Source organism: Microcebus murinus, chromosome 7 (genome assembly GCF_040939455.1).
Source record: "Microcebus murinus isolate Inina chromosome 7, M.murinus_Inina_mat1.0, whole genome shotgun sequence".
NCBI lineage: Eukaryota > Metazoa > Chordata > Mammalia > Primates > Cheirogaleidae > Microcebus > Microcebus murinus.
In genome coordinates this window covers 84,746,094-84,773,695 of record NC_134110.1, presented here as the reverse complement: position 1 = coordinate 84,773,695, position 27,602 = coordinate 84,746,094, and the positions used below count along the sequence as shown (strand labels likewise).

Below are 27,602 nucleotides of genomic sequence, written 5' to 3'. Positions count from 1 at the left end.
CGGTCCTCACAACTGGCATTTCCAATTTAGAGACCCCCTCCATCAACCTTCTATCGGGCTGCTGACTTGCCGCAGCATGGGGCAGGGAATCTAAGGCACTAACTTCTTGTGCCAACAATCAGCCATCCCATTAAAGGAAATACCTGGAACCTTTAGTTCCTGAGTCTTTCTAGGGAGCTATAAATGACCTTGCTTACTCAAATTCACTCCTGCAGGAGTTTGGCTTTCTTCTCCCTTTTCAGACAGCTTCTGATTTTCTGGTCCTGAAATTGCATGGCCATCTCTTTTCTGCTTTTTCTCTCTTGACCTCCTTATCATTATATATGGGTTTTTTTTTGGGGGGGGTGCTTTTTAAATTCCCTTAACTGTAAGTTTATTGGGAATTGGGACATAAATGTATGGGTTTAACCTGCCTTCTTTAACTGAAAAAAAGGTCCTATTTAGGACCTTTTTTTTTTTTTTTTTTTTTCGAGACAGAGTCTCGCTTTGTTGCCCAGGCTAGAGTGAGTGCCATGGCATCAGCCTAGCTCACAGCAACCTCAAACTCCTGCCTCAAACTCCTGGGCTCAAGCAATCCTACTGCCTCAGCCTCCCGAGTAGCTGGGACTACAGGCATGTGCCACCATGCCCGGCTAAATTTTTTCTGTATATATTAGTTGGCCAATTAATTTCTTTCTATTTATAGTAGAGACGGGGTCTCACTCTTGCTCAGGTTGGTTTCGAACTCCTGAACTCAAATGATCCGCCCGGCTCGGCCTCCCAGAGAGCTAGGATTACAGGCGTGAGCCACCACGCCCGGCCCATATTTAGGACCTTTTAATAAATCTTCTGAATCCCCGTACCTCTAAAAGTCTGTATCTTGCCTTCACACTTTATTAGCAATGGCTGCGATAGAATGCTAGTTTCACACTCATTTTCCCTCCAAGCTTGGAGGCTTTATTCTACTAAACTTTAAGCATCTGCTGATGCTGATGAGAAGGCTGCTGTCTGCTCATGGGGACGCCTGTTCCTCTATAGGTAATCTGTTTTTTTCTCTTTGAAAGGGTTTATGGTCTTTTCTTTATCCTTGATTTTCAATTTCACAGATTCATCTCTAGGGGTGAGAATTTTTTTATTCATTTTGTTGGGTGCTCAGTGGGACCTCCCCTGCCCAGGAAGAATGGCTCTCTGATTCCACCTTCTTCTTGTTCACAGAATAAAGTCCCTTTGTTCTGGTTCATCCATCAGTAGATTCTCATTTGCTTTTTATCTTCAAAAAAAATTCTTCAAAACCTCTGGGCTGATTCTGTCCACCTCATTTCTCATGTATGTTGTGGATTTATTCTCGTTTGTGAATCCTGTAACCTCAGTGGGATTTGAGGGAGCAGCAGGGAAAACATGTGCCTCTGTCTCTCTGCCACCTTGACCTAGACGCTTCCCTTCTCCTTCACGAAGCTCATCATGGGATAGCTTGGACCTCAGGATGCCAAGTTCCCCAGGCCTTTGCTTTCTAAGCCAACCTGTGGTTGTTTGTATGAACCTTTACTAGCATATTCTTACAGCGCAGAAACCATACTAACATCATTTTTTGTGCATACCTAGAAAAGACCCCTAATTAAAATTTTTATGCCAGAATAGAACCAAACAAGTTAAATTATTGCCATTGCTATTTATGCCCAATTATAGCACTCTTGAATAAGAACCACCAAAGCAATACTCTGTGATTATAGTTCACCTTATTCCTCTTTCTGCTCTTTTTTTTCTTTCTCTTTTTTTTTCACTTTTCTCTTCTAAATGGTCATTATTCCTAATTTCTTTCCCCTTCTTTCTTGGTAGGTATATTTATTTTTGTTCAAATTACTTTCCATGTGCACTTTTGAAAGCCAGTCTGTTAAGTGATCCTAGAGTCTGTAAATCATTGTAAAGTGCCTGCAGAAAGGACCGTAAAACTAAGGTACTCATTAAAAAAGAATGCCAAGAGGTCTTAAATACTTTGATCTTTAACTTTGAAAATAAAAACTTTTGGTTCTTCATTAATCACTTGGACTATGTGATTCAGTTCTGAACTGTTTCCTTGGGCTTTGCTAAAATTAATAACAAGCTTTTCAAAATCATTATGGAATAGTTAAGGCTTCCAGCCTATGAAATTTTCTCAAGAACAAAAATAACAAAAATATAACTTCAATATGAAAGTAATTAGTGGCCATGCACCAAAAATTAAATGCATAAGGTGAAAAAGTGATTTTATACAACTCAGTTATGTTAAATGTTATAACACATATTGGAACCATAAATGCATCATAGCTTTATTGCTGTTAGTAGTCATTATAACTATATCGATCAATTCTGAAGGATTTTTTGTTTTTGGTGAACTTGTATTCATTCTGTGATCAGTCCAGAAAATTTGGGTTATTTTCTAGTCAAACAAGTAAAGAGCTTTTAAATGTGAACAGAAAGTTTATTTACTGGTATAAAAATTTTAAGTAACATTGGAAATTACCCAGACATACGTTAAAAATATCTTGCTTTCTGAATCTTAGAAATAGCATTAAAATGTTAACACTAAACTTATAAAGTTGCTAGCCTTGGTGAGACTCAAATTTTGTATTATTACTTTTCAAAGAATTTAATTTTTCACAAAACCAACTTTGACAGTTGAGTGAAAGCACAGTCAGAAATATTTCTACTCAGTATTAATTATTGGAACTTTTCCATGCCTTTTAAGTTTGCTGATGTCATTCTGTCATTACACGACAAGGACCAAGAAATATGTATTTTAGTCAATCACTTGTTAGTGAATACTGTGTTACGCAATTGAAACCAAAGGAATTTCATAGAGTTTAAATCTGAAGACTCAGTTCTCCAAAGAAAGTATCCTGAATTTAAAATTTACTTCAAAAATGAAATGGAAGAGTTTTTCCAGCACAGTCTTTGGCATAGTCTGGCTTCTCATGGAAGTGGACTCCTGGGATGAGGAGCTCAGATCTGGCTCTGTGGCTGACCCCAAAGAGATTTGTCACCCCAGATCTTTAAACATGCCACTTTCCCTCTAGTTCATTGATTTTCCAACCATAAAATAAGGACACTAACATTTCTCTCTCCGTGTGTGAGATCATAGCATTTATAATGGAATCCTCACTTTCTATAATCCATACCTCTGCTTTTCACCCCAAACATTAGAAAATGTTTGCTGTAGAAAAAAAGTAGCCAGCTTACATCAACTACATTGAAGTTGGATTCTGGAAGATTATTTTATGCAGCTTCAGGCTTTAAGCCTTGGAAATAATCTTAGATGCAAATGGTGGTAGAATTTTCATAATGAAAACAATTGTTTCATTCATTGGTGCCAAAATTTCTCTTCATGAAAATGACAACGTTTAAAGGAACTCCTATTGACCTGGAATGAGCATTTTGATCTTTTTTAATTAAAAAAAGAAAATGTCTCCCAAGTCACAGTGGTGTATGCAGAGAAAATAAAAAAAAAAGAAAGAAAATGTCTTCTGTAAAAACAATATTTTTAGCAAATGCTTACTGAAATTTTAAACAACTTGCCCTGTGTAAAATTATTTGTGACAATTTGCTTGAAATTATTATTTCAAAATTTATGGATTATATGGAAAATATATGTATGGAAGTGTACATATACCTGTATACTTTTTTTTTTTTAGCGATGAGGTCTTGCTCTGTCACCTAGGCTAGAGTACAGTGGTGTCATCATAGCTCACAGCAACCTCAAACTCCTGGGCTCAAGCAATCCTCCTGCTTCAGCCTCTCAAGTAGCTGGGACTACAGGCATGCATCACTATGCTCGGCTCATTTTTAAATTTTTTTTTTTTTGTAGAGATCAGGTCTTGCTATGTCGCTTAGGCTGGTCTTGAACTCCTGGCCTTCAACAATCCTCCCACCTTAGCCTCCCAAAGTGCTTAGGATTACAAGCATGAGCCACCATGCCCGGCCCATATATCTGTATACATTTTTTAAAGTGAGAACCTTTCAAAGGATTATAGAATAGAAAGAAAGACTGCAAGATTCAAAGCATGGATACCCTTAAATGACGACTTCCTCACCAATAAATGGACCACATTTGCTAAACATTTCAGTTTAGCAAACAGACATCTTCTGTGTCATGTGGGCCACCTGTTGAATGAGAGGACTCCAGATGGAAGATCAAAGACAAAAACCACAGCAGCTTTTAGGATGGGTCCTCAACTTAGTAAAAATAAAAATAAAGGTACAGTGCCCTTTGAGAACTGGCCCCTAAATTTCCTTCCTCTACTTCACAGTATGACAATGACATGTATTCAGGGACTTTGGCCAAGCAATTTTTGAAGGTTTAGGAAGCATTGAACACAACTTGATAATATTTATCATGTTTACAAATGCATTTTGAAACATGTACATCGCAATCTATATAAAAATAAAGCTGTGAACAGCTGGACAAGAACATTGGTCTACTTTCCGGACTTTTTTCCAAGTTCCTTGACATCGAGGATTGCCGATTGCTTGCCAGTGGAGAGTTTGATTTCTGAAACGATATTTTGAAAACGTTAGTTACACTAAAAGCAAACTGAAGAAAATTCTAATTTACAGATGTTTTAAAATATGTATATTGATCACACACAGAGGTTTAAAGCACAATTAATTTTTTAAAAAATTAATTGCACTTTAATTGCAAATTAATTTTTTTAAAAGGATCACAAACAGAATTTCCCTTCTTTAGGTTCTTGTCAAAGCAAGTTACCAATTAATCCCATCTGAGGACACCCTCATGTTGAGAGAGTAGTTTGGGGTCACTGTGTTTGCTGTTCCCCCTTGATCTGAATACAAGTACTACATAAATGAAAGCAGCTTATTCATGTATATTTAATTTAAATTAGGAGGATCTGAACCAAATAACCTCTTTTAATCCTTTCCAACTCTTTGATTCCATCATAAAAAAAAATGGGAGAAATGGAAAGAGCAAAGCCAGATTATTAAAATTATTTATTTTTAATATTATTTTAAACCCACTGGCACCTCAGCCAGGGTTTAAGTACTCTCTTTATGGGTACAAATTAAATTATGAATTCATTTAAAGTCAAAATATGGATGAGGTATTCAGAAAAATATTAAGTCTAAATATTAAGTTTCTATTTGATATGAATTCCTGACCCCCTTTACTGTTCATATGGTGTGCTCAGTAGAGGCCTTTAGGCACAAGTGACTAATAAACATAAATTCAAGTTATTAAATATTAAAACATACCACGGGAATAGCGATTAACTGGAAAGGCCCATATTTTACTTTTTAATCTGTATTTTTACCAGTTCCACCTGATAGACCTAAACCCATAATCCATGTGTGACCTAAATTGCTCAGCACAAAGTTGACTCTTCTCTTAGTTATGAATAGAGTTATCAAATTTAAATGGTTGATCAGTGTAGGGCTGGGCTAGATTTCCAGAGTGGTAATTGGGGGCTGATTCTTTCAGAAGATCTACAGATTTTTATAAGGTTATGACCCTGTAGAGCTGAACCCACCATCTCAGTCACGATTTTGTGAAAAAGCCCCATGGAGCAGTGGTTCTAGAACTCCACAGTTTGTATGAATGACCTGGGCAGGGGTCAGGAAACTATGGCCCCTATATGCCAAAGCCAGCCTATCCCCTCTTTTTGTCTAGGCTGCAAGTTAAGAATGATTTTTATGTTTGAAAAAAGAGTTAGAAAGCAAAAGAATAATAATATTTTGTGACACATGAAAATTATCTGAAATGCACATTTTAGTGTCTATAAATAAAGTTTTGTTAGAACAAAACCAAAGTTTACATCGTGTCTGTGGCTACTTTTGTGTTACAAAGTCAGAGCTGAGTGGCTGTCCCAATGGCCTACAAAGCCAAACCAGCTACTTTCTGGCCCTTTACGGAAAAAGCTGTCTGACCTCTGACCTAAAAGATGATGAAAAAAATCTCTCTCCATGGCCAGGTGCGGTGGCTCAGGCCTGTAATCCTAGCACTCTGGGAGTCCGAGGCGGGCGGATTGCTCAAGGTCAGGAGTTTGAGACCAGCCTGAGCAAGAGCGAGACCCTGTCTCTAGTATAAATAAAAGGAAATTAAATGGCCTAATATATAGAGAACTAATATATATATAGAATAATATATATAGAAAAAATATATATATAGAAATAATATATTATATATTAGATAATTAGATTATATATAGAAAAAATTAGCTGGGCATGGTGGCGCATGCCTGTAGTCCCAGCTACTCGGGAGGCTGAGGCAGGAGGATTGCTTGAGCCCAGGAGTTTGAGGTTGCTGTGAGCTAGGCTGACGCCACGGCACTCACTCTAGCCTGGGCAACAAAAGTGAGACTCTGTCTCAAAAAAATAAAAAAAAAAAATCTCTCTCCAAAGAGTCCAATTCAGTCGGCGTGAAGTGGGGCTTGGGAATCTGCACATTTTCAATCTCCATCCCAAGAGGTTCTCGTTCTAGTGGTCTTCAGAACACTGCTTTGGAGCCACCAAGTTTTTGGTGGGAGCTTGGGCTGAACCCCAAGATCAAAGCTGACCCATTGACTGCTGGTGTTTGTCCTCTGAGCTCCGCAGGGGGCGCTGGCGTCCCCCGACTCTGCGGCGATTGCCACGCGGATGGCTCCTCGCTTGCCGTTCCGACCCTCGGATACACGACATGCCGGCCAGCGGCTTGGGACGCGGATGGGACCGGTGTCTCAGAGCGAGGAACACGCGAGGTCCTCCCGCCGACTGCTCCCCCTTACCCGTCAGAGTCCAGGCCGTCCCCGGAGCAGCGGAGGCTCGCGGCGTCCATAGCTGGCGGCTGGCAGTGCACGCACACTGTGTACCCCTCCCGCAGATACCGCATCCACCGGGTCAAAGGTCGGTTCTCCAGCGCGCAGTGAGGAGTCAGGGACTCTGTCTTGAACTCCATGCAGTACCTAGAGCAAAAGAAGTGACAGTCGCACATGCTGTAGTTAGAGGTGGACTAAAGCTGCGGAAAGTCTCAGGACGCCCGCCGTCTCGCAGGGCAGGTGGCGGACGGGAGCAGGTGCATCTTCCCAAGTTACGTACCCATCACGGAACGCCTGAGCCACGATGACATATGACTACAGCCACAAAACCTTTTTCTTTTTTTTTTTTTTGAGACAGTGTCTCACTTTGTTGCCCAGGCTAGAGTGAGTGCCGTGGCGTCAGCCTAGCTCACAGCAACCTCAAACTCCTGGGCTCAAGGGATCCTCCTGCCTCAGCCTCCCGAGTGGCTGGGACTACAGGCATGCACCACCATGCCCGGCTAATTTTTTCTATATATATATTAGTTGGCCAATTAGTTTCTTTCTATTTATAGTAGAGACGGAGGTCTCGCTCTAGCTCAGGCTGGTTTCGAACTCCTGACCTCGAGAAATCCTCCCACCTCGACGGGGTCTTGCTCTTGCTCAGCCTGGTTTTGCTTTTTGTCCTTTTTCAATCCATGATTGGACTATCCGGTCAACACAAATTTGCAGAAGCTTGGACATCGTGTGTCCTGTCTAATCGAACCATTAAATTTTGTATGAAAGTCCATGTTTTAGTAGGAAACTAGCCTACTTGTTGGCTTTGCTGATATTTTAAAGGATTATATGAATACACACTTGCTTTAGCCTGACAACTCTTAAATGTGAGCCCAGAGGGGCAGTCCTTGACACGCAGGGTGGTACCTGTGCTGTTCTGCCCCACAGAAGTTCCCAGGGGACCTTCCCTAGACTCCCCACCCTGCTCACCTGCATGGTCGGGGTAATGAGGATGAGTTTTGGCATGAACTCAATCATCAAAGATATATTGGACATCTAAGATGAAAGCAGAAATGGGAAGCTGAGACATGTTTTTCTGTGGCAGAGATTAGTGTCACCTTACACGGAGCTGTAGAAATGCTAACATTATATGTGACTAGACTCTGAAGGCCTCAGGGGAGCATGCATGAATGTTTTAGAATCTTGTACTTCAAAGCAACACAATTTTCCAGTTTTTCAAGAAAACAAAACGTAGTAAAAACCCTGAGTGCTGTAGAAGAAACTTGCATTTTCAGTTTAATGGGCCAATTCCTTATCCATAGAATTATGAGTTGTAATAGGTTAAACGGAAAGTGTTTGGAGAGTGCTGCAAAGACCTTTAACAATGGTAGAAACTAAAGGTAACTGGTACTTTTAGTTATTGAAGTAGGAAATTCTGCAATGCAGCTTCAATCAACTTCAATCAGTCGGCGTAACACAGACATCTCTTCAACGCTATTTTCTCATTAAATGCTCACACCAATCCCATGTGGTAGGTATTAATGAATATTCTCATTATTTAAGATGAAAAAACTGAGGTGGAACAACTTATCCAAGGTCTCATGGCTGGTGAGAGGCCATGTGGGGATCTGAACACACAGCCACCTGGTGTCCCTTATCTCATCGGAAAAGTGGACTTCAGCGAACATGGAGAAGTCTCCTATCCTGTGTCATTAGGTTTCAATACGAAATTCTTTGAGGCCAAGTATGTGCCACCTTCAAATTCACCAAGCGGAGGTGGCGCTGGAGTCTACGGTTGCATAAAGACTGTAAGACGAGCATCCTTAGCATGATTGATAAAATAATGTCACCTCATTTTCATGCAGTTTGTTTCTTCTTGCAGCTCTGACCTCAGAGGCAAATACATCTTTGTAGCCCCACAGAAACAGCGAGGGGACAAGTACTTTCCCAGCCCTGTGCTGAAGGATCAAGCTTTATCCAAAGTCAAAGAAGAAGTAACAGAAGAAAATATAATCAAACCAAGTTTGATCCTACTGGACAGACTTGACTAAACAACTGAACAAAACATAAAAAAAAAAAGGAATTACCCGGCATCCTCTGTGTGTGTGGCCCACTGTGGAGACGCAGCTGGTCTTGTTCTCTCCTTGTTGAATGCAGAGGTAGTTATAAAGGCAGGGACTAGAGAAGGGAGAATTACATTGAATGCACTGGATGTTGCCAAAGTACTCAGAGCGACGTTTCCCAGCCTCAGTTTCCCATCTGCCTGAAGGTCCCATTTTTAAATCCACAGTGTACAGCAGTGAAACAACGCCAAGTTACAGTGTCCCCAGAACCAAACCCCATAAAGATTTGTGTGTCTGTAGGTGGCTAGAGAGGGGAACTGCAGGCATTTCACAAACACATTTGTCTGCAGTAAAAACAAAAAAAAATGTTTGAGAGGAAGGAGAAGGAAAACCAGGGGGCATTTGGGATGGGAGTAAAAAGGGGGCATTGGGGATGGGAGGCCAAGTAAAAAAAAAGTGAAGTAATGGAGAATATGCAGAGAAGAGGATGTTTTTTATAATGAAAGGAAGAGAAATAAAGAAGAAAAGAGAAAGACAAAAATAAAGTAAAAGAATAGAAAGGAAAGAGAAGGAAGAAAGGAGAGAAAGAAGACAAAAGACAGAAAGGGGGATGGAAGGAGAGAAAACAGACGACTGGAGAGAGAGAGGAATGAGGAAGAAGAGCAGCAGCACGGGAGGAAGGAAGTGTCAGGCCTCCCCAAGCTTCTGCCCCCTGGATAACACCTGGCCTGAGTGCCCAGTGCTAGGTGGCACAGCTGTCCCCATGCAAGCTCATGGAAAGTCTACAGTGGTCACCTTCTTCTCCCTCTCATCCTCCCAATCCTACCCTAGCTCTGATACTCTGGGTCAGAGAAGGAATCCTTCCTCCAGCCTCTGCTGTCTTTTATTTTGTTGCTGTAACCTTCCTCCTATCTCATCACTAAGTCTAGGGGGCATTTGTTGCTATATAGCACCTAGAGGTAACTTGTTGACTCCCGCCTGCTGTCAACTCGAGGGAGATAGGGCTATGCCTTATTAATCGCTATACCCTTCTCACATTTGCACACCCAATAAAAATCTGTGCAGTGAATGAACGGGCCAAGGACTGAATGAATGAGGTCACGGCCAGCCACCAAAATGCACAGGTCCTACTTCCCCATGGTCTTCTGTTCCTATATTGAGCCTGGTGGCTGAGAGGGCTCAACAGTCCTTCCTACCTTTTGTTTTAGCAACTGGATGATCCCAGGAAGGGTAGATACAAGACGACATTGACTTGTGAGATGCCAAAGTCATCATCAACAGGAGCTCAGTGGCACGAGGGTAGAAGTTCCAAAATAGATACGAAATAGATGCTTCAAGCCTTCGTGTTGGTTTTACCTGGCTCCATCCTGTCCCAAGATGACAGGCCTTAATTCTTTTTGAGATTTTCTTAATGAGGAGTCATTTTTATATTACTAGGGAATTTAAGACAAGAGGAGGCTAATACCAGGTAGCCACTTGCTCCCAAGAGTTGCAGGTACGGTTCTTGTCTCATGTGGTTTGGTGCCTAATCTCTCCAGTATGAAAATTATACACATCCAGGCTAAAGCCTAGAGCCTGAGCTTGTGTGGATCATTCTTGTTGCACTGACATGTTTAATTGTTTTCCAAAGAGAGCACATCACACTTTCTAAACGTGACCGTAGCTTTTGCATTTCTAAAATCCACATACAGAAAAAAAAAAAGAACAAGTGAGTGCATGTATGTTAGGACCCTTCTCTGATTCTCTCAGACCTAATTATCAAAAACACAAACATCTAAAGGGTTTTTAGTTTTCCCACATATTGTTTTCATGTCTGTTCTTCAGACACATGTGTTTATTCACTAAATGAAGAATAAATTTACTGCTAAATCCATGTGGCATTATACAAGCCAGACTATCACATTTTCAGGATATGTTTCTTTAGCCCAAAACATTTACATAATCTCCTAATTTGTATTGCAACTGCACATATCATTACAAAAGGTCAAAGGTAAGATACTGAATGGACAGCTCAGGAAAAAAATGAGGCTAAGTAGCGGAAGAAAAAAATAAGTATATAACTCTAGTTTCTGATATAAAGTTCTTATAAAATATTCTATAATAATAAAAACAACAGCTAACAATTATGCACTTCTAAATTTCCAGATGCAACTTTAAGTCACTTTTTACATATTAATTCATTTGATTCTCACAGCCCTCTGAGATAGAGTCCCCATTTCACAGATGAGAAAATCGTGGCATGGAGAGGTTCTGTGTTTAAGGCTCATGTCTAAATATGGCAGAACCAGGCAATATCTCCCAAACCATACTCCTCAGCACACCACTCAGCTGCCTCTGGGATGCAGATTACAAAGTTCCAGTATTTTATGTGGCATACTTCCCATGAATTATTCAAATTCTGCTTTCCGTCTCTAATCACTATCCTCTATGTGTAGTCAGATATAAGAAAGGAAAGGAGACATTTTTAGCCCACTGTACTCACAGTCCCCTCAAGCCCGGCATGGGGGGCAGGCTGGGGAGGGCGGGCACAGAGTGGGCGGAGTTACCCGTCACCCCCTTCCTGTGACGGCCCTTGTATTTTACAGCCTGCTCATTTGCAAAGTAATTTCACATCATATGTTACCAATCCTCCCCAAAACTTTATAAAGCGGTGTTACACCAATTTTATTAATCAGAAAACTGAGGCTTGTGGAGGTTGGATGAAGGGAAAATAAATCAAATAACTAAGCAAGGGCCCCAACACAGAGGAGATCTTCCTTTTTTTAAGACTCAACTATCATGTTCAGTTTCACGCTCCTGGGAAGCCAGTTGCCCAGGGCCTGTCTCCTCCACGTCGTAGGCTTGGTTTGGTGGCACCTTCTATTTCTGGGGCTCCTCCCCCCACACAGGAGACCAGGAGCCTTCAATACACATACCAGAAGCCAGATTCCCTGGAGGTCCCCAATCCAGCACCACTTTTTACCGCTCCTCACAAATTCGAGTTTCATTACTTCAGAGAGTGGTAAATAATTTAGAAATCATTTTTGCCTTCAGCTGCACTTATGCTTTTGTGTGGAAGCACGTAGCCAGGTGCCCTGGGACAAAGGCTCCCAGTAAACGTTAGCTCCCCTCCCTTCCCCTTTCCTGGCAACAGTATTCAAACGTAACATAGTCTCTGTTCTCGGGTGCTTTGCCAACTTCCCTGGCCTTCTATCGGCCTGCCATTGTCCGGTTTTACAACAACTTCCCCTTCTAAGAGAGTGGCACTGCGCAAACTTACTTTGAACATGAAAGCGACTTAAATTTGCTTTGAGAATTTCATAACGCCCTCCGACACAATGGGGTGTCACAAAATCAGGCTTAGGGTCACTGGTCTACAGACAGTGCAGAAGAGAATAAAATGAAAAATCGACAATTAGCACTTACCTGGAAGCACAGAGTTTATAATAATGTAAATCGATCTCCTTTTAGGAAGAAAGCACACATGAAGAACTGTCAGTAATGTGCAACAAATTCTATAATGTGGCTTTTTTTATTTGATTTTTATGATTAAAATGTAATCACCATATACAAGGGGTGTCGGGAAAGTATCCAGCCATGTAATATGTTCCTGTTATATTAACAATGGCTGGATACTTTGCGGACAGTCCTTGTACATTAAATGCAACAGGAAAAAAAATGCATTGGCCACTTGATCATTAATTAGAGAGCTTTAGGAATCATGTTTCATTCACGGGCTTCATAGGGCCCTTATATTTCTGCTTTGTTATGAGAATCTATAATCATGATTTTAGCTCTAATGCTGACATTTAATAGCAAAACAATATGGGGGGGGGAGATCCCCACAGGACTTAGAGCCATCAGATCCAGGTTTAAGTTCCGGTAGGCATTTACACATGCTGTCACCTCTCAGAACCCCAAAGTCCTCATGTGTAAACCAAGGATAAGGGCCTGGTCCCACCTCCCTGTGGTAGACAGAGTAATGGCCCCTCAAAGATGTCCATGTCCTAATCTCCAGAGCCTAATGTGCCCTTTCTAGCTGCCAAAAATGGCAAAGAAGCAGACTGGCAGCTTTTCCTGATAGGTTGGCTCTAGCTTTTAAGAGCCACCAAAAAAAAAAAAAAAAAAAAAAAATCAATAATGCCATACAGCATCTTCCTCCCTGAGCTGTTGCTGTTACGTTTCTGCAGAGAGCATGAGCTGAACTATGACTGTTTCTGTGAGCAGCCACGTTCGGAGCACGAGAGGATTTCCCTGTGAGCAGAAGGTGGCAGCCATGTCAATGAGCGAGCTCTATCCCACCCTACTGTTCGCCTCTCTACTACCAGAACAATCTTTTCAAACCATACATCTATTCATTCCATCAGCTCCTGCAGAACACACCCTAGAGAATTTTCAGGGCTCTTAAGATAAAGACCAGAATCCTAAATAGGGTGTTCTCTGAGCACCCCTCACGCAGGCCTTCCTTCTGCTTCTCGCCTGGGCCTGGCCCTCCCCTGTGTTATATAAATAAGCCAAACAGCCTCTCACAGAAATGCTGATACCCCGTTGAGGGTTAGGGACGAGACATGAGACCCCCAGGAGTGGGACAGGACTTTGCTAAAGAGCAACCTGTGGACATGTCAGTTAACTAAGCAAAAGCTGCTCGACCTTGAGGGTGACATTCCACCAATCAGGGATGTTGGTAAACAGACCCTGCCTTGAAGCCTGAGGGCTACAGCCTGGATGTCTGCAAACAACTAGGCTTGTAAGTGGAAGAGCAGTTTGTTACTCTAAGCCAGAGGCAATGTTCCTATATCTCTCCTGAGTTCAAATCTCAGTAAATAAGGAACTAGATAAAGTAGAGAGAAGTACCCGGTCTCTTCTGTTCCTGTTTAAATTATATGCTTTATTGCTAACCCATAAGCTTTTCACATGAAATCATTGTAATCCTTAACATGAAAAAGAGAATAAAAACGAGTGCTAAACTTCAGTCAGTACCACCGGGCCTGGCCCTCCCCTGCGTTAGGGGAATGCTGGTGGTCCCCTGACCTCCCCACACCTTTTCACCTTACTTTTTGTGTCCGTGTCTTTTTATTTATTTTTTTCTTTTTTTCTTTCCTACTAGACCAAACAAATCATTTGCATGTGTCCGTGTCTTTGTCTCTCCCATCTCTTACAACACACACTGCTCGGGGACCCGGTTATACCGGGGGCGTCGTGAACCCCCATAAGACCCTTTAGCTCAAAAGCGTGCCGACACAAAACTCAAATTGTTATACTTCCAACTGTTTTAAAATAGCGGAACAAGCAGATTTTTAGCCGTTTAGGGCCTCCTTGTTTTGCACACCCGTGAAACTATACCCAGCATCTGCTGGCCGTTGACAGGCTAGAGCCTTGTGTGATAAGACCCCACGCTGCTACTGCCCATCTGAGTGGACCCAGAGACTGCCGCTGTGCTGCTGGATGACATCACCTTGACACTTAAGACCCCTCCCCTGTCCCTCTCTCCCTCAGGAGTTCTGGAGCCCCCTCCCCTTCTGGATGGTTCCCCCAATCCCTGGCCCACCATAAGCCCCTGGACAGCCTCGTGCTGTGAGGACCTTCCCTCTCATGCAGTCCTGTCCAAGCCCAGTAAAGTTGCTGTGTTACTACTGCTTCTCGTGGTCATATCTCTTCCCTTGATCAGCCCTCAAATCCCTCAAAGCCCCTACACCTGACCATCGGGTCTGGCCACCCTGGTTTGTCAGGCAGCTCCACATATCTCAGCCCCATCTCCAGAGAGACCCCCCACCCCTTACTCCCCCAAGACCACCTCTCACTACCAGTTGCACCAATTATGGCAGCCGTAAATTCATGAGATTAATTTCCTGGTTTGATCTGATTATCGCACTTCCTCCCACTGTGCTGTGACCTGCATGACCTCAGGCATCGACTGTTATCACCATTGCTACCCTGGCACCCAGCCCAGCACCGGGCATCAAGCAGACACTCAATAAATATTTGTGTGCGGAATAAAAGAAGGAACGAAATGACTTGATGAGGACTGTGGTGACATGAAATTGTCCATGTTCCTATGAAAAACATACGATCTTTGCTATCCTGAGAAGTCAGTGTTTTGCCCCGTTGGATTCAATTCAGATCAACACATCAGCCCTTTTGTTTGTTTCTTTGGAAGCTTCATCTGGCTCCCAGATAGATCACTGGCCACCCCACAACCAGAGTGGTCTTTTCAAATCGCAAATCTGATCACATCAGGCCAAATCTAGTCAGCTTGAGAGGAGAGGCAGGTGTTTTAGCAGAATCACTTTATCATTGTTTAGAAATTTACCATTTTCCCCTATTTTCACACATGTGGGCGTGCATGATTAAACAGAAATTACAGCGGAAGGTGAATAGAGTTATCTCTACTGAACACTTATTGTCCTGTGTGAAATATCAGATATCATCCTATCCGAAGCCCTTATCACCAGCTGGACTGAGTTCATCAAAACCCACACCCATGTGGTTTGTTTCCATACTGAGTCCATGCACCATCAGGCTGTAAAAAACACCAAGGGAAGGGGGGAGAGGCAGGCGTTTGTGCAGCTGGTCATAATCCCTTTATTAAGCATTTCCTGAGCTTCCTATCTACTGTGGGCAGACTGGCCCATCCCACTCCCTGCAGCGCATGGAACTTTCCCCCCACAGCACAAGGATGCCGTGGCCAAAAAGCCATCAAAGAAGACAAAGGCAGCAACGGGGAGGCGTCAGTACCGAAGGCATGCCCGCAGTCCTGGCCCTGCGGCGTGGAGTACTCCAGGCAGCCGGCTCGCTCCTCCAGGGGCGGGCAGGGCGCCCCGCCGTTCTGCGGCTCCTGCTGCACCGAGCGCCTCCGCACGCGGGTCGTGGGCTTGCACTGCTCTGCGCAGCCGCTCCAGGGGCTCCACTCCCCCACGAAGCACGGGCGAGCTGCAAAACAGCACAACAGGACGCTCACCTGAGTAGCCACCTTCACCTTGACCCGGCCTGTGTCAGGAGAACACAAAGCCTCAGCAGGTCCTCCTTGGCATTGACTTCGCATGCCTGCCTGACTGGTAACCCCTTAAAGGCAACTGGGTATATCCCAGGAGCCCCAAGGTGGGTCTGAGCCAGGGACACACACCCAAGTACCTGAGGCGGATGCCTTCGGGGGACTTCCTCACACTCCCACGGCTGACATCAGATCTTTGTTTTTGTCTGTCATTGATATTAACTTTACTTGTCTCTGCTCACAACATTTTTATTGTAACAGTAATACACTCTCATTGTAGAGAACATAAGGAAAACACGAAGCTTAAAAAAGGAAATGTACTTCGCCCACCAGTAATCCCATCACCCAGCAGGCCAATTCTTATCAGCAAAGGCAGCTCTGTAAGAAACATGGCTTGGGGCTACACACGGGGACCCTTACACTTTAGCCTTCTCCAGTTTGCTCTATTCTCATTATCCGTGAATCACAGGCTCTGAATCACAGGCTCATAAACTATGATCTTGGGAGTTTAGCGATCACCAGCCAGAGCCCAGACAGGTAGAGAGTGCTCATGGCCACTCGGGAAGGGCAGCACGGGACAAGCATGTGGCGTGGAGTCTTGTTCTTTCTATCAGACTATGCGTCTCCACGTCTTTGGTCAGCTCAGAGCTGAGCGTGCTGCGCTGTTCCCTGCAGTCCAGCAATTCGTCTGAGGATTCACTCGATGGGCAAGCCAAGCCAGTCCTTGATTCCAAAAATCCAATTACCAAATCTGGAGATGGAATTAAAAAATGCAATTTCCTCACCATGACTGTAAAATCAACATGGTTTCACATTTTACTTTCCCATTGAAAGCTCTGATGAGTCTTTTATAATAAAGGGACCGTAATGAGTTTTCAAACTGAATGATTTCCGGACTTGAAATTAAATATGAGAAAAGGAAAGAACAAGAAGACAAAAGGTGTGTCTCTGAACTAAACACCAAGCTTTTTTCTTCACAAAGTGTGACCCGCTTTCCTTATCACCCTCACACTTTGAAGTTCATAGTGTTTCTGATAAGAAAGCACTGTGGCTTCTTTGAGTGCTTGATTTGGACTTCTGACAGTTTGTACTTGAAAACTCATTTTGCCTCCCAGCACACTCTAGTTCAGGGCTCGTGGTTTTTTTTTTTTTTTTTTGAGACAGAGTCTCGCTTTGTTGTCCAGGCTAGAGTGAGGAGTGCCGTGGCGTCAGCCTAGCTCACAGCAACCTCAAACTCCTGGGCTCGAGTGATCCTCCTGCCTCAGCCTCCCGAGTAGCTGGGACTACAGGCATGCGCCACCATGCCCGGCTAATTTTTTTTTTTTTTATATATATATCAGTTGGCCAATTAATTTCTTTCTATTTATAGTAGAGACGGGGTCTCGCTCTTGCTCAGGCTGGTTTTGAACTCCTGACCTTGAGCAATCCGCCCGCCTCGGCCTCCCAAGAGCTAGGATTACAGGCGTGAGCCACAGCGCCCGGCCAGGGCTCGTGGTTTTCAGAAGACATGTTGTTTGGTGACACACGGCCACCTGTGACATGAAAAGGGCCACATAGAACATAATTCAAAAATTGTAATACTACTTTAAACATGCTTTCATTCATCATCTAAAAACTCACAGATATCACATGTCAACTACCTAGAGAAGCAAGAAGGAGCCATGTCAGAGTTCATTCCCGATATCCACCGTGCATACATCTTTTGGAAAATCAATAACAGGTCACTTCCTGCTCTTGTCATCTCTTGTTGACCTTTCCCTTTTTATTTTCATGATTTCATGATTTCACGGGCCCATCGAACCAGAAGGCAGTTAAAGAGCTCCCCTAGGCTGTGAGCTGGTTGAGAAGGACTACTTCCATCCTTAATTCTTTCAATACCTCTCTTCCTCCCCCAAACCTCTTCATCCCTGAGTCTAGCTAGTCCTGCCAGGATGTGTTGAACTTGAACAACACTCAATGCAGAGAACACTCTACATGCAAAAGAATGCACTTGTTTCAAAGATTAACACTTTAGACATCACCATAACATAAAATTTTGTCAGGGCATTAACACAGAATATGGCCTTGGGTCAGACTCTGTCCATATGGTAAAAGATGGCTCTGGGGAGAGTTTTCTGTCTGAATTTAGCCCCCCAGGGTTTCTTCATCATTTGTGTCGCTCGCCCATTATTTGTTTATTTTGTTTGGTTTGGTCCCACAGTTGAAGTTCTCAAAAATCAAAGAGTTATTGCATCAATTGTTGCTCCTATTGGTTAAGATTTGTCCTGGGCAAATGCCATTTCCTGTTTTTCCAATCCATGACTTTAAAAGCCCCAGATAGAGAACTGGAAAGTTCTAGGATCCAGGACAACATCTGATGGGCTCATGGTAAGACGAAATAAAAACTCTCACATAGAATTATGTGAATAGAAAGGCATTCCACAAAATATTGTGTATTGGCAGGTTCATCTGGGGTATTTGTTCCTATTCTGCACCAAAGATTCTATTCCTGACTAGCTCGTGAACTTTTGATTATTTGGATCGCAAGCCATCGTAAATCACGAGATCTTTGGTCTCGGAAGTTAAGGGAAGTAAGGAACTTCTGGTAGATTTATTACCACAAGCCATATATTACAGCCACATGACACAAATTTCCTTCTGAACTATTCCACAGTATTCTCGTCCTCTTTCCCACTGAAGCTGGTCTAGTTCACATCTACATACAACATATATAAACATTCTTTCTTAAAATCTGACCTTTCTAATCTTCACAGCTAGTTTCACCAGCTGTTAGGAGAGCCGACAGACTGTGGTACTCAGTGAGTGGCATGATTACCTGTGAGTCCAAGTTTGTCACAGCTTCCTGAGTGCCTAATAGTTAGAATTTGATGACACCATCCACTTCTTTTAGGAGAAGGAAGCCTAGCTTTAATGGGTGCCAGGGACCTCAGCAAGCTCACTCTTTTCTTTTTTCTTCTTTGTTTAAACACAGCCTAATATTTAGATGGAGTTTTCCCCAGGAGCAGCCCAAGAGACATGGATTGCATGTAAGTAATTTATTTGGGAGGCAATCCCATGAGGGAGCAGAGAAGAGACAAAGAAGCAGACATAGCTGGGCACAGTGGCGCACGCCTGCAATCCCAGCCACTCTGGAGCCTGAGGTGAGAGGATTGCTTGAGGTCAAGAGTTCAAGGCCAGGCTGAGTGATATAGCAAGACCCCCTGTATCTAAAAAAATTAAAATAAATACATTAAAAAAATTTGTTTAAGAGAAGCAGACATAGAAGAGAACAGAGACATAAAATAGACATCTGAGTTTCTGCTGTAGGCCTGGTGGGCACCTCCGGCTCTCAGCTCACTGGAGAGTGAGATAATGGATATAGACCCAGAGTATAAGGAATTATCAAGTCCCTCCTGATTTACTAATGGTCCCCCTTTCTCAAGAGCTTTCTGCTTATCAGATATCTCTGTCACAGCCAGAGGAGAATGGCCAAGAACAAAACATTTATATATTTTCATAACGAACCTGTATACAGGAGTAGGATACATTGTCACATGTCCTAACAGGGACAGCCAGTCACATCCAAATACAATTACCTTAACAGATGCACCACTAATATTTTATTTTTAATAGATGACTTAAACTCCCTCATTTCATTTGACATCCAAACTGCCTGCTGTGAGCTACAAGGTCCCATGTGACTTGGCCTCTGCCTGACCCTGGGCTCTAAGCTGGAGTGCCCCCCCCTCCAAATTCCAGCCATATGGACCTCTTCACCCCTTAACACACCAAGCTCTTTCCCTCGGTGGGACCTATGTATGTGTTTTCAGTCTTCCGGAGATGATGTTCTTCCCAAGCTGGGTATGGCTGGGTCCCACTCACCCTTCGGGTCCCAGGTGAACTATTTCCTCTTCAGGGAGTCCTTTTCTGGCCATTTTCTAAGTAGTTTCCCAGCCCCCCTATACACACACACACACACACACACACACAATGATTTCCCCTCGGACCCTAGCGTTCCTTGCCTTGTAGCATCTCCATCATTTATAAGTGCATATTTGTTTTGTTCATTGTTGTTGTGTCCAAGGATCATGATAGTTTTTCATTTGCCTAGTACTTGGCACATGGTAAGTGCTCAGCAAATATTTGCTGAATAAATGAATGAATGAATGAGTGAGTGAAATGGCACTGGGCAACTTCCTCCTCCTCCCTAAATAATGTTCTGACTCTGATCTGCTTGTGTCAATAGTTAGAAGCCAATGCACTGATGGAGACATCAGGGAGGGAGGTTACAGGAGCAAATCAGAAACGCCCACAGCCCAAACCATGGGAATTCTGAGCCTGGCCGAGAGTTGTCTGGGCTCTCCTGGCAACGGGGGTCCCAAAGGGTGTCCATTGGCGGGAGCCTCACTTTCTGTGCCTTAATGTTAGGTAGATCCCTGCTTCTCCCGGCAGCCACACGTCCTCCAAATCCTTCCTAATCCATTCGTATCTCCTGCCAGTACCACATATTGAATGTATGAATAACAAGTCTCTTTAATTTTATTATCTGTAGCGTGAAGTGGCATTTCCTTTATTTGGTCCAAATTTCTCTCACTCAAGAATTTCAGAATATGGTGAAAAGAAAAATCTGTGCTTATCTTTTCTGTGTCACTTATGTTCTTACTGTTTTGGAAGGTCCCCTTCCCTCCTAGCCAGACTTTCCAGATTCATGTCTCCAGCTTTGGGACCCATCTGTCTAGACACTTGGTGTCTCACAGTTGCCACTGGGCTTTCTCTAGACCCATTCACAGCTTGGTGAATGTGCCAGCCAGAACAAGACACCCTATTCTCAAGCTTTAGGTACCAAAGGATCACTTAAAAAAATATTTTTCAAATGATCTTCTTGGTGATGTCAAATACACACACACACACACACACACACACACACAAAGCACCAAATTGAGCACATAGGACCATTCATTTTATATAGTTCGGATTATTTCTTCTTCAATGTAAGGCCTCACTCTTGTTTTCACGTAGCAGTGTCTCCTCAGTTAATTGCAGAGATTCAAGCACTCTCCTTTGTAACCTAGCCCTGCCTGCTTGGCTCTTTGCCACCTAAAAGATTAAGGCCACCCACGAGCAAGTGCTTTCTCCCTCACGTTGCTAAGTTCAAATGGTCTTCATCATTTCTCAGGAAATATTTTTCTCACACCTGACCCACGGCAGTACCCATGTAGACACAGCTGTTGCTTCATGATATTCTACGGATGAAAAATAAAACACCCAACACACATGCATATCCCTCATGGTGACACAATTTTAAGTGTGTGTCATCTGCCTCTCTCTCTTTCCACATGTATATTCTTTCCTGTGGAACCATGTCAAAGCTTCTCTGAAAGTCAAAGGACACTATATTTCTCAAGTGCCCATTGCCCCCGCAAGAAAGCTCAAATAAAATGATCAAATATTTCTTTTTCTTGCAGGAACCATGTTATCTGAGCCCCAGTAGTTTTTTCCTCCAAGACATTAACTGGGCCAGGTGCGGTGGCTGACATCTGTAATCTTAACATTCTGGGAGGATGAGGTGGGAGGATTGCTTGAGCTCAAGAGTTCAAGACCAGCCTAAGCAAGACACCCTGTCTCTACTAAAAATAGAAAAATTAGCTGGGCATCGTGGTATGTGCCTGTAGTCCCAGCTACACAGGAGTCTGAGGCAGGAGGATCGCCTGAGCCCAAGAGTTTGAGGTTGCTGTGAGCTAGGTTGACCCCATGGCACTCTAGCCTAGGTGACAGAGTGAGAATCTGTCTCAAAAAAAAAAAAGACATTAACCAGACTAGTTCCTGAAATGCTAGCAAGACAAAGAAGTGGACTGCCTCATTAAATAGATAGAATTTTACACATCATGTTAGCCCAGGGGAAAATAAAAAGAAGATATGAATGAAAAAGATAATGATGCTTTTTTTCTGAGTTGCAGGTTTCCAGGTGAGTTGTTTTCTACACATTTCTGTATTTTCCAAATTTTCAGCAACAAATGCATATTTTGTAGTCAAGGAAGGAAAACCTTTTAAAACAGAAATGTGGTCACAGCCCAGATGGCAGTGGCCTCTGAAGCCAGGGATGACATCCTCTAGGTGGAACGAATGCTGAGATTCTTTTAACAAACATTATGAAAAGGCATCGTGCTAGCCTTGAGGGGGTTGAAGAGGAGCAGGACACACTCTGCCCTGGAGGAGCACAGCGTGGATGGAGAGAGGTTTGCTCACTTGGCCGGTGTGTATTTGGGGCCTACTCTGCAAAGTGCACAGCTTCTCATAAAGCCTCATTTTCCAGATGCAAAAAAACCCATCTTGCCTACAAGTGTAGGCTCTGGATCCAGATGAGCTGGGTTCAAATCTCACCCCATCACTTATCATTGGTGTGACTCTGGACAAGTTACCTAGCCTCTCTCCCTCTGTGCCGCTCTTACCTTGTCTGTAAAATGAGACCGAAATGAGGGATAACTTCAGCGGGTTGTGAAATCCGACTAAGTGAAAAGCTGTGAAGCGCCTGGGAGAGTGGCTGGCAGGGAGGACGTGCTGGGTAAGCGTTAACAACTTCACCCTCCTTCACCGCACACCCGAGGGCGGCAGCCAAATCCTGCTAAGTCAAGTCGTTTTGAATGCTGGCTCCAGGCCCTGCTCACTTTTTCCGCAAAGTCAAAGGCAGGGGAAGCCACAGGGTGTCTCTGTTCTGGCTCCTGTAAAGCCACAGCTTTCTAAATCCTCATAGACTGTGACATCCTTCCTTTGGGTAAGTTTTGGAGCCCATATGTTCAAGCACGGTGCCCCTTTCCTCACCAGATATGATGTCATCAGATTCGGGCCAGCTTGTTTCTTAGACTCCCCGGAAATCTAGAAGACACTGGCCACTCAGTATTTGTCCTGCTCCTCTTGGGTTAATGTTTACCCTTTCTTTAAGTTGTTCATCAGTGATCTAATGTAACCTACTGTTTGCATAGAATGCAAACTCTAGGGACCCAGCTAGTAAGCTAGAGACTGGGATGTTATGCACCTGATAATCAAGTCTCCCAAGAAGTTCTTCCAGGCCAGAGTGGCTTTGATCTGTTCCCCTACTCTACTTGTCCCCATCCATGGTCAGGCATAGCCAATGGAGAATTTTCCATCCTTTTCTACATGGAGATGGAGATGTGATACATCTTTGGTGTTGAAACCCAAGCCATGATCATAATGAGATTTTCTGAGATAATTCGTTTCAGGATAAATTTCTTTAGCAGTTTAGTAATTCTATAGATGCAATAACAATCATATTTTTACAGGAGTTTAAAAAAAAAACCCAAGACGAAACTTTCTACTTAGAAAAAGAAATGCCATTTCATTTCTTAGCCACACCAAAAAAAAAAAAAAATGCATTTGTCAAGATGAAAAATCAGAAGGAACGGAAGTAAAGCATGTTTAGCTATACTTACTCAGTTACATTTTTCATTCACTTGAATACAGCAGCCAAAAGAGGCTTTGGGCAGCAACAATAGGCAATATAGCATTGGGTAAGAAGAAGAGATTCTAAAAGGCAAAGTGATTCTCTATGCAGAGAGTAACAAGGGGCTCTGAGATGCTGAACCACTTGATTTATCTAGAAACAAATTATAGCCATGAACTGGTACAAATGGATGCTGATGGCATCTTGAAACCAGATCTCAGCTCTGCTCGTTCATGTTAACTTGAGTAATGGGAACCCTCAGAAAGTCTCAGCTGCTGCATCTGTAAAATGCTAATACAGGTCAACAACATCTTTGCCCAAACCCTGGAGGCAGATGAGTTTTATAGTTCAGGATGAGACAGAACCCATCCTTCGAAGTGAAGTATCACAAGAATGGAAAAGCAAGCACCACATGTACTCGCCATCAAATTGGTACTAAGTGATCAACACTTAGGTGCTCTCATGGAAGTAATATTCATTGGGTCCCGTGTGGGTGGGAGGGGAGCAGAGGGGATGGTAAATTCATAACTCATGGGTGCAGAGCGCACTGTCTGCGGGATGGGCACACTTGTAGCTCTGGCTTGGGCGATGCAAAACAATATGTGTAACCAAAATGTCCCCCCATAATATTCTGAAATTTAAGAAAAAGAAAAGGAATTAAAAATTTTTTTCATTACAAAAAAGAAAAAGAAAGGGAATTAGTGCACTTACCTTTTGTTGGTCTGCAGCAGGGTCAGGGGAAGCTTCTCACAAAATATGTTAATAGTTTAGAGGCAAAATATACTCACACTAAATGGAGCAAACAAAGATTATCAATAACCTTTCATCAGGTCAGGTGAGGTGAGATTTTTGCCAACAAGGGGGTTATGAAAAAACTTTCAAACTTTAGCACTGTTTGGATTTGGGGATTGTCAGCAAGGGATCGTGGACCTGACCTGTCTTTCTTACAGAATTGCTGGGAGAATTAAAGGAGACAAAGTACGTAAGTACCTGGTGAATGGCAGGAGTTCAATAAAATATATTTTTGATTTAGTATTAACAAATACAAATTATAGCAACACGCTGTCATAACATTATGTAAATATTTAATCAAATAAACTGTTCGCCAGTGTCCACTGGTGCTATGAGCTGACCCACAGTACATTTGCCAACTAAGTGCCTGCTCCACGCCAGGCAACGCTCTGCGCTTCTCAGGCATTCTCTCCTTCCCCCGGCTCCACAGTCCCCGGCTGCAGTGGCTTTAGCATCCCCCTTTTATAAATAAGCTAGCTACTTTAGGCCCCGAGAGGTTCTCTGAACCCACAAAGCCAGTGGGTGGCAGGGTGAAGGGTGAACACAGGATTCTGGCTTTAGGGGCAAAATTGAGGCATTCAGGTTACTTCTGGGGGGAAAAAAATCCCAAATAGATATTTGGAGGGTAGACTCTGCGAAAAGGGGAGGCTGTGTTCTAGGAGTCGCCCCCAACCAGTTCCCAGCTGCCTGGTCAGCTCTGAGCCTGGCAGGCGGCGGCGTGTCAGTGGCGCTTGTCCAGGCTCAGCAGGCCGGGCCCCTCGGCTCTGCGCCCTTCGCTGTCACCCTCAGCCCTGACGGATGAGCAGGCTCCGTCTCACCCGTGGCCAGCTTCCAACTGTCCCTATTTTCTTCCTCCCTTCTCGAGGAACTCCAGGCACAGAGAATTTACCAAGGAGGAACCTTTTTCAGTCCCAGGCCTGCTTCTGTCTAGGCCTGCAAGGTCCTCCGCTGGCTCTGTGGAAAGGCTTTTAGGAGTCCTGAATATGCTGCTTTTAAAATTCTACCCAACACCATCTCCTTTGCTGCCACTCGCGGCTCTTCTCCCGGGCACTCTCCTCCCATCACTTGCAGTGATGCCTAGTTCTTCATGACTCGGTCAGACCACATCTTCTCTTCTATGTTCACCCTCTAAATCTCCACTATTTCCACCTCCTAGACCGAAAATAAAGGATTTCGTTTTCTCTCTCTCTCTTTTTTTTTTTTTTTTTGAGATAGAGTCTCACTCTGTTGCCCGGGCTACAGTGCCGTGGCATCAGCCTAGCTCACAACAACCTCAAACTCCTGGGCTCAAGCGATGATTCTGCCTCAGCCTCCCGAGTAGCTGGGACTATAGGCGTGGGCCACCCAAGCTTGGCTAATTTTTTTTCTATTTTTAGCAGGGACAGGGTCTCGCTCTTGCTTACGCTGGTCTTGAACTCCTGAGCTCAAGTAATCCTCCCCCTCAGCCTCCCAGAGTGCTAGGATTACAGGAGTCACCCCCAGCCAAGGGATTTCTTTTTGACCAAATAAAGACTTTGAGGGTTTTGCAACTCCTTGTTAGCACTGCTAGGCCTCACCAGAAAGCAGGTTCTTCTCACAACACGCCCTGCCTTTCCCCATCCCTCGGATGTGTCGGAGTCTCCAGATCTAACTGCCTGCACCATCTGTCCTGGTCACCCTCTTAGCTCAGGGCCCAGCACAGGCCTGGCCCAAGCAGGCTGCCATCCACAGTGGACCTCCACGTTAGGCCTCCCGGCTAGAGCCCACCTCTCTCTCCTCCTAGAAAGCCTCTTCCTCACTCCCCAGGCCCAGGCGAGCCCAACACTTCCTCTGGGAAGTCTTCCTTGAATTCCTTAGGTCTCTGAAGTGTTCCCTGTTCCCTCCCAGACCACCTATTTTGGTGCTAAGCACGTTGCACGTAGTTTTTGCACGTGTTGCCCAGCTAGACTGGGAACTCCTAGAAAGCAGAGGCAGCACCTGTGTCATCTTTCTGTCCCTGTGCTTACCACAGATCTGGGTCATCTGAATCCTGGAATTCCCTTTCAGATGTGGGCAGGCCCCTCATGGGAGAGTGATTCTGCCACAGGGAGAGCTTTGCCTGGGTTCTCCAGGTAAACGAGGCTGACGGTTTCGGATGCTGTGAGGAGACACCTGCCTCAAGGGTGTCTAATCATTAGCTTTCAACCGGGGTCAAAAAATCTTTAAGCTTGTCAGCTGGGTTCCGTCAGCATCAGGTTTGAGCTGCTGGGGCGTCTCCCCGCTGGGCAGCGGGTGCCCCAGGGACCGACACAGCCCAGGGACACTGAGGATCCTGCACACCTGTATCCTTGAGTGCCAACCCCAACGTCTGTGCAGCTCTGGGGATGACGTGATTAACGGGGAGCAGGAGCTACTTTTATTTCCAGAGCTGGCTTCTCTCAGGCACACCTTCTCCTCAGGACTATACTCACCATTTCTTCCTTTACCTTTTAATTCAATTAAAACAACATTTATTGAGCCCTTCACAGGGGCAAGGAACCTTAAGGTACTGTGGGAAATTTAAAGAGGAACAAAACTGACGACAAAGGAAAATGAGCAAGATGAAAAAACATAATTTTTTTTGAGACAAAAATCCTTATCGTGCTGTGTAGATAAAACTGAATTCCAAGAACATAGTGCACACCTCACGTGAAGAAGGGCTGTGCTACTTGTCGGGGTCCAGAGGTGAGGACACCCTTGGTCCTTTAAGAACTTGCACTCCAGAAGACAGTACCCTCCCAGAGCAAGCCCTTGGCACCCAGCGGGATGACTACACATTCCTGCCCTCATCACCCCTCACCGGGCCCAAAGACCCCTGAGGGTTAGCAGAAGGAAAGTGGAGGAGCCAGGCCTGGGCCGTGTCCCTGTAACCTCAGTGCCATCTCTCCATCCCAGAGCTGGTCCCCTCAGCTGGAGTTCCTCAGTGGCAGAATTCATCCAAGAGGTGGCCCCACACCCTTCCAGGAGAGCAGAGGCCCCTTCCCTCCAGGCTCTGGTGAGAGGGTGCTTTGGAGCACGGGGAGACCTCCGGATGGTAGAGGTTGGAGAACCCCCAATGCAGAGTGTAGGGTTCGTCTGGGTGGAGGGGACAGGGGGACCCTGGGATGAATGGAGCTGGGTGTACCTGTTCAGCGGTGGCTGGGATGGGCGGGGATAGAAGGCTGGACACGCCAGGGTGGAAGGCGCTGGGGCATGCCTGGCTCTGGGGCTGCGGTCCTTGTCAGAGCGCCCACCCTGTGCCCGTCCGTCGGCTGCGGGCGAACGGCGGGCCCCCACCCTCGGCCTGGCCACGCACCTGGGCATGCCCTGTCGTAGTCGAAGCAGCAGTCCCCGGTGAGGCGACAGGCTTGGTCGCAGAAGCACGTCCCGTAGACCCTGTCCAGCCTCCAGCCGCGGGCGAAGCAGGCGGGGTCCCGGCCGGGGCAGCAGCGCCCGGCCTCGGCGCAGCCGGCCAGGGCCCCGGGCCACAGCCGGGCCAGCGCGCACAGCGCCATCCACAGGGCCCTCATGGCCAGCGCTCGGGCGGCGCCTGCGACGCCACAGGCCCTCGGGGCAAGTGCTCCGCGCCTCCACGCGCCGCGGCCCGAGCTGCCGAGCGGCCGGCG

The 27,602-nt window shown here is 44.7% G+C and overlaps 1 protein-coding gene across 1 annotated transcript; it reads right to left on the bottom strand.

The window, feature by feature from the left end:
* Positions 1 to 876: 876 nt before the first annotated feature.
* SBSPON (somatomedin B and thrombospondin type 1 domain containing) lies at positions 877 to 27,602 on the bottom strand. Its single transcript, XM_012786365.3, has 5 exons — positions 27,293 to 27,602; positions 15,515 to 15,709; positions 8,825 to 8,915; positions 6,732 to 6,908; positions 877 to 4,504 (listed from the first exon to the last, which is right to left on the bottom strand). The coding sequence occupies exons 1-5, from the start codon at positions 27,504 to 27,506 to the stop codon at positions 4,387 to 4,389; spliced, it is 795 nt and encodes a 264-aa protein (XP_012641819.3). The 5' UTR covers positions 27,507 to 27,602; the 3' UTR covers positions 877 to 4,386.